The following is a 7,798-nucleotide window of genomic DNA, read 5'->3' on the forward strand; positions in this document are numbered from 1 at the left end:
TGAATCTTTGTTTACTAGCATCGGAGTTACACAAGACTTGTTTGTTAACTAAGAAACCAAGTGTGGTCTTGAAAAGGGAATCAAGTGATGTGTGGGTAAACCAATACAACAAGGACTTGTTACGATGTTGGAATGCTAATATGGATATACAATTTGTTGTTGATGCATATAGTTGCATTGTGTACATTATTAGTTACATATCCAAAGCTGAAAGAGAAATGGGCTTATTGTTGGATCATGCACAAAAGGAAGCTTCTAAAGAGGATAATGCAGATGCCAAGAAAGCACTTAGACGATTGGGATTGTTATATGTTAATAATCGAGAAGTGAGTGCCCAAGAGGCTGTGTATAGAGTGTGCAACTTGAGGTTGAAAGAAGGATCGAGAAAAGTACACTTTATCCCAACAGGGATAACCTATCAAAATGAGTTTACCTCTTGAAATTCTACAAATGAGAAGTGAAGAAGGTGATCTTAATGAGGAGGAAATCTGGATGACTAGCATCATAGATCGTTATAAAAACAGACCAGATGGAGATATATTTGATGAATGTGTCTTGCTACTTTTGTATCTGAGTACAGAATTATGTCATCATCAGAGGTGTCAAATACATCTTCAAAGAGGAATGTTGTTAAACTCAAAAATGGTTTGGGTCATATGAAGAAAAGAACTCGAACTGCTCCAGCTGTGGTGAGATATGCAAGGTTTTCAGTGGTCAAACAGCCAGAAAAGTATCACCAAAGTATTCTTCAACTGTTTTTGCCATATAAGTGTGATGTGCAGTTGAAACCTGAGAACTTTAATTCATATGAAGAGTTCTATAATACTGGTGCAGTGAAGTGCGGTAGCAAACCTGTAGAAAGTGTGAAGGGTATAGTTGAAAGGAATAGAGCTGTTTTTGAAAAAGAAGCAGATGTTTTAGAATCAGCAGAAGAGATCCTTCGAGCAAGCAATAGCTTAGAAGATGCATGGGCTCAAATTCATCCAGAGTCTGAAATGGATAGATTAGAATGTTTACAAGAAAGGAAGGACAATTATGTGTCAGATGAAGGAGAAAATGATGATTCTATACCTGATTTGCTGCAGAAACAAGACAAAGTGTCAGCTTCAGAAGTGTATCACCAGTGTGGAATGTCAAGGAATGAAGCTGTAATATTGCTAAGATCTTTAAATAGCACACAGAGAGAGATATTTTACAAAGTGCGGCAGTGGTGTCTGAACAAAGTCAATGGAAAAAGTGTTGAAGCTTTTCACATGTTTCTAACTGGAGGTGCAGGCACAGGAAAATCTCATTTAATCAAAGCAGTGTACTATGAAGCTACACGAATTTTGGCTCGTATTCTACCAAATCCAGATGATGTATCAGTTTTGTTAACAGCACCAACTGGTGTAGCTGCATTTAATATAAATGCTAATACCATACACAGTACCTTCTCAATAGCTATTGATGCACAACTGCCATATCAACCGCTCGGAGAAGAAAAGATTAACACATTGAGATCTAAGCTTAGCAGTCTTCAAATTCTCATTATTGATGAAATTTCTATGGTTGATAAGAAACTACTTGGCTATGTTCACGGAAGGTTGAGACAAATTAAACAGACTGGTGATCAGTTGCCATTTGGTGGTGTAGCAGTGATTGGTGTAGGTGATTTTTACCAATTACCACCAGTGAAAGGAAAGGCATTGTATGTGAACAGTGAAGGAGTTGATCTCTGGAATGATTACTTTTCCATTGCTGAACTGACTGAAGTAGTGAGACAGCAAGACTCTGAATTTGCTGAAACATTGAACGTAATCAGAAAAAGACAGAAATCTGATGATTTAGATGCTCATGTTGTTACTATGCTTCAAAATTGTGAAACTGGTGAGGAGGGTAAAGGAATTCATATTTTTGCAACCAACCGAAAAGTTGATGAATGTAACATTAGAAAACTTCACTCGTTAAGTTCAGATGTAATTTGTATTAATGCACAGGATTTGTACAGAGATCCCAAAACAAAGAAATTAGTCAAAGTGAGTGGGCAACATCGTAAAGTGTACAATACCAATTTGGCAAAAACTGTTACTCTGGCAGTTGGTGCTCGTGTGATGTTGACGAAGAATATTGATGTGTCTGATGGTTTAGTGAATGGCGTTTTTGGCATTGTGTCATACATACATGTGAAATCCACAGAGAGTTTTCCATCTACTATATATGTTTGTTTTGACAATGAAAAGGTTGGTGCAAAACTTCGCCGCCATACAGAGACATTATCAATGATACCACAAAAAAGCACGCCAATCAAGTGTGAGGAAGACAAAGTGAATAACTGTGGAAGTATAAGGCGTCAATTCCCACTCAAGCTCGCCTGGGCTAGTACAGTACATAAAGTGCAAGGATTAACTGTAGATGAAGCTGTAGTATCATTGGACAAAATATTCCAACCAGGACAAGCTTATGTAGCCCTAAGTCGAGTAAAGTCTCTAAGTGGACTTACTGTAACTGATTTCCAAGAATCAGCTATATACTGCAATGACAAAATTGATGCTGCCCTGTCCTGTATGCCAAAGTTCATGACATTGTCAGAAGGAACTTATAATGTAGATAGTTCATGTACCATAATGCTGCATAACATAGAGGGTTTGCACTCTCATTTTGAAGATCTGAGAAATGACCATAGATTTATGACAGTTGATTTTATATGCTTGACAGAAACTTGGCTACCAACCTCAGATATGCAGAATGATTTGCAATTAAGTGGTTTTGCACTTTATCACAAGCCAAGAGAACTTTGTTATGATACATCTGACCCAGTGACATCTGAATTGAAGCAGCAAGCTCATGGTGGAGTAGGCATTTATTCAAGTGTGGATCAATGTATTGAAATCTTGGAATTGTGTATAACAAATCTGGAATATCTTGCATTCTATGTTAAAGAGATAAGATTGACAGTAGCTGTTATATATAGACCTAAGTCTTATAAAGCTGATGTGTTCAAGAGAAATCTGTTGAAATTAGTGATAGAGATTGAGAAGATCCCAGGTGGCAACATCATCATTGGTGATTTCAATGAAAACATATTTGTGTCTTCATGTTTGCTGAAATTGATGGAGCAGAGAGGCTTCTCACAGTGTGTTTCAGAGGCAACAACAGAAAGTGGAACATTGATTGACCATGTTTATGTGAAAAATGTAGACAGTGTAGGCGTCGAAGTTATACAAACTTATTTTAGTTTTCACAATGCACTTTTGTTGAAGATTTGAATGCATGCAATGTGTCATGTTAACTGGTTACCTTTGTGATGAAAGATGAGCTAGTGCTACATATGCTGTATGTGGTATATGAGTAGTTTACAGACTAGTATTGTACAAAGTAGAAGTTTTTAGGGAAACATTTCCTTGAATGGTAGAGAAAAAGAGTAAATATGCAAAGGGTCAAGTGACTCATAATTCCAATGATATCACCATCACTTGTGAACTTAATGCAAGATATGGTTTTAAGGTGTGTGTAGATATAGCATCTTTTGATTGACCATGTTTATGGAAAAGGAATCACAAAAAGTTATCCCGTCCTGATGAAAATAAAAAACAGATGGGGAGGGCAGATTGAGACGGGCCCCCATATGTGTGTGTGTGTGTGTGTGTGTGAGTGTGTGTGTGCTTGCATACAGGGCGTAGCCTGAAAAGGTACAGGAAAAAATCTAAGAACAGTGTGCGCTCTTAGCCAATGTGAAACACCACTTTCCGAACAAAGTCACAGGTAAAGCAAGGAAATTATGCATAGGAGATGTAAAGGTATAGAATCCTTATTTAAGTAAAACTTTTGGCTGCACGTGGTGTATGCTTCAGTGCACACTGTCCTAGAATTTTTCACATGTAATAATATTAAGTAATATAGGAGCTTAGTATTCCTGAAAAATCACCATTTTACTTCCAAAAGTGTTATGAGCACTGGTATTTACTTTGAAGGCAGGTGTAATGTGACTTGGGTAGAAGTCACCATTACTAATGTAAACATTTAGTTGTATCAACCTTTTAGGTCACAATTTGTGGTTTGTGTAGTGGTTGACTGGCTATTAATTCCTCAATCAGCCAATGATATAAATGACATGCCCATCATTACAATTGCATATGTTTAAGGATATATGAATAGACAATAAAATAGCCACTAATAGATGCATAGCTAAAGTTGAACCGTACCACCACAAAAATGTTCTACCGACAAACAGAGGTGCTATGCATGTCTATTTTTACAGCTAACAATTTCATGTTATTAGCATTTACACAACTGTGATGTACCATAGTGTTCAGAATATTTCATCTCTGTCTGTATGTTGTAAATATTCAATGTTAGCCTGAAGGAGACACAAGATGATATGATCCTATGTTTATTCTACAAAATGAACATTTATATTTGAACTGTAACAATTTACTGCACACAGACATAGTGTTGTAGTGTTTGAGTGTAGTGAGAGAAAAATAATTAGTAATTTACCCAATTCCAAGGTTCTGTCAGGTTACGGCCCTGTTATGCACAGTGGGAGGTGGGCTTTGAAATGATTGAAAGCTATGTGTTTGTTGAATTGCTTCAGAAGCAATAATGTAACTAACTCTGTTAGCAATTGACATTTAAAGTTGTTGGTCTGCAAAGAGGTGAAATTATAAATCTGAGATACACAAAAAGTATACAAACTGTAAACTCATTATGTGGAGTGGTGAATGGAAGTTCAACAGATGCAGAAAGTAAAGATGACCGACCATTGAACAATGTATTTTGAGATTCAAATGCTGCTGAAATGAAGTCGCTTGAAGTGATCTGCATTCATTTAAATCTGTTCTATGGAGATAGGCATGTTCTACCCTGAAAATGAGCTTAGTGAAACCAAGGCCATAGTATGTCACTGAAGTTGTTTGTCTTGAAAGGTACGCACTGCAGAGTAATAATGAAACATTCGTAATAGCATTACTGTAGTACTTTATTTGTATGTGAAATAATGAATGACCTTATGTAAAAATTTTTGGGAAAAGAGAATGTTTTAAGAATTTGTTATCGAGTAGCAGACTTGTTTAGTTGCAATGTAAAATAGCATGTAATATGTGTGAAAGAATTTCTTAACAGTTCTCTATACACAAGTGGATTACTCAATTGTCTTGTGCAATTTTATTTAGTGAATGCAACCTTTAGTTTTGTGAATGGTGATTTGTGCCAGGAAAAACATGACATAGTAGAAATTTCGGTGTTGTTGACTTTGACTGTGTCATTCATAACAAGTTCATATAGGAAATTAAGATAGTGCAATGAAGTAAATGTAACATATTAAAAGCTAATGCTGGCCTCATCAAAATGGCATATTATGGCATAACAGACCTAAACCAAGTTGACAAATTTTAGTATCAGTAATATAAGTATTTTGTCTGATTTCATTTTCAGGGTGCAATATCAACTCACCTATGGACTAATCACAATGAAAGAGGCATGTTTCATTCTCAAATTAAAGCAACTTTCACATCAGTGTGCAACAGTGCCACGGGAGAGTAACTGAGAGTTCACATGATTCTAATGTGGATGACTGTAACAGAAGGATACTCAAGTGATTTATTTTCATTGCCAGGAAGATATTTTCTGCAGATGATAAGAGCAGATGATAAGTCTGGACATTGAAGTGTCTTGCCACAGGAGAGAATGCATTTGTGTGAATAACAGATTCTGAATATCTCACAACACTGTGGAGTATGGACATGTTCTCTACACTAATGTACCAGTGTCACTGTACGATATTGCCATCCTACGGATCTGTGAAGCAAGGAAAACAACAGAATGTTCCATTGCTTGTAACTTTTATGACTATAGAAGATGACACACAATGTGTCATTCTCTTTCTGAGTGTGACCCTGTCTGCAGATGGTGGCAAGGCACAATAAACAAGAAGTACTCAGATTGTTTTCCAAATAGAATAGAACAGATGTGACAATACTTCTAATTTCGGTAACTGCAGAATATTGATCTCACCTTGGTTATGGGCATTGTCAGATGTGAGCATTTTCTGCAAATGATAACAGCCCATGACAAAGCTGTAGTATTGAGAGTGTTTTCCAAATGGGACAATACATATGGAAGTAACAGAACCTGATTATGTCAGAACACTTGCTAAATATATTGATGTAAACTAGTCCTGTTGGTGCATATTGTGCTCTGCATGAGTCACTGTGAGGTGGGATGGTACTATGTCACTGTAGTATTCATCAAAGTGACGTCCATACACATTTGCCGTGTTTCAGTTCAAGTTCATTCATTGTGGTAGTAACAAACAACTCTTGTAAAACTGCACATATTGTTAAAGGAAAGTTGTCATTGAATAATATAAGCTGTGAGGCTCTTTATTGAGGTTCATCACCACAGATTTCATATTCAAGAAGGCTATTTATGAAAAAGTGCATAAAAGTGTTTCAAAGAGATGTGGCTGGAGCATTGATTATAGTGTCACTATAACATAGTCATATTCATTTCATGCAACATTCAACTGTATTTCCACTCCACTGTGCTATTTACAGTTAACTGTATTATATAATGAAAATATCCTTGATTGTATAGCAACTGTAGTTTTAGTTAACTGTAGAATGTAATTTATATGTCGCTGAAGGAAATGCTTTTTCTGAATTCTTCACCAGTATTGGCCATATATGAGATGTGCTGTTGATTTCTTCAACACAACAATGAGGTCCATAATAATTCATTTCAAAAAGAGCATATCATTTGGCCTACATCCAAAAACATCTGTACCAGCAGGGGGACTATAGTCTATAGAAACTATTGGAATGAATATCTATCTGGTATCCATCGTCAGTGCGTACCATATGTATGTATGTACCGTATGTATGTATGTGTATACATGTATGCATGTATGTGCATATGTACCTGTCTACATATGTACTTATGTATGTATGTATGTATGTATGTATGTATGTATGTATGTATGTATGTATGTATGTATGTATGTATTTTTGAATGTCCTTAGAGAATGTTTTGAGAATACCAGTACCTACAGATTTGATATGTGTTGTGAGAATTCAAAATATTTTGTCTGTTTTTTGTTTTTGATGTTTTTGAAAATATACTGTACTATTTCCAGATAACTGTAGTATGTAATATCCTTGATTGTATAGCAATGTATTTCAAGTTAACTGTAGTATGTAATTTATATATCCTCAATTGTATAGCAACTGTATTTCCAGTTAACTGTAATATGTAATTTATATATCCTTGAAGATTATATATCCTTGAATAAAGTGCTGTGTTCAAAATTTGTCCATCAGTATTGGCTATTTTTAATATGTGCTGGGTATTGGGATGATGCTAAGGTCAAAGATCAAGAGGAATCACAAAAATTTTCGGGTTCACTTTGGTCCCATACAGGTCACTGTTAAACAGACACTAGCCCATTTGGCCCTTTGGTCTCTTAAAAAGGACTTAAATAGCCTTTGCAATAGCATAGCTGCATAGAAATAGGGCAGGTCAAAGATCACTGGAAAATATGAAATATAATGCTTTAAAAATCTTCCTCTCAAAATTGTCAAGGTCTGTGAGTTTGAAATTTGTATGAAGGAGCATGGCTATATAGTCTAAAAAGTGACATGAGCAGAATTTTGATTTATCACTTTTTATGCAAATGAACTAAAGTTTACAGTTTATTTTCAAAATGGTCGAAAGTTCACATGACGTTTTGTTAAGGTAATGTGACCAAAAATTTACTTTTGCAGACTTGCACTTGTATACCAACTATAAAGTCTCTAAGTGCAACGGTGTTTGCGTGGGAGTT

At 35.8% G+C, this 7,798-nt stretch overlaps 1 protein-coding gene across 1 annotated transcript; it reads left to right on the forward strand.

The window, feature by feature from the left end:
- Positions 1-615: 615 nt before the first annotated feature.
- Positions 616-7,285, forward strand: LOC139126865 (ATP-dependent DNA helicase PIF2-like). The gene is made up of 2 exons (XM_070692789.1): positions 616-4,904; positions 5,413-7,285. Exon 1 carries the CDS (start codon positions 657-659, stop codon positions 3,243-3,245), a length of 2,589 nt encoding a protein of 862 aa, XP_070548890.1. The 5' UTR covers positions 616-656; the 3' UTR covers positions 3,246-4,904; positions 5,413-7,285.
- Positions 7,286-7,798: the final 513 nt, after the last annotated feature.

The sequence above is a fragment of the Ptychodera flava genome, unplaced genomic scaffold (genome assembly GCF_041260155.1).
Source record: "Ptychodera flava strain L36383 unplaced genomic scaffold, AS_Pfla_20210202 Scaffold_142__1_contigs__length_119035_pilon, whole genome shotgun sequence".
Classification (NCBI taxonomy): Eukaryota; Metazoa; Hemichordata; class Enteropneusta; family Ptychoderidae; genus Ptychodera; species Ptychodera flava.

Bases quoted from the DNA above. Each gene is read 5' to 3' on its own strand.
- LOC139126865 (XM_070692789.1), top strand. From the start codon at position 657: ATGAAGAAAAGAACTCGAACTGCTCCAGCTGTGGTGAGATATGCAAGG.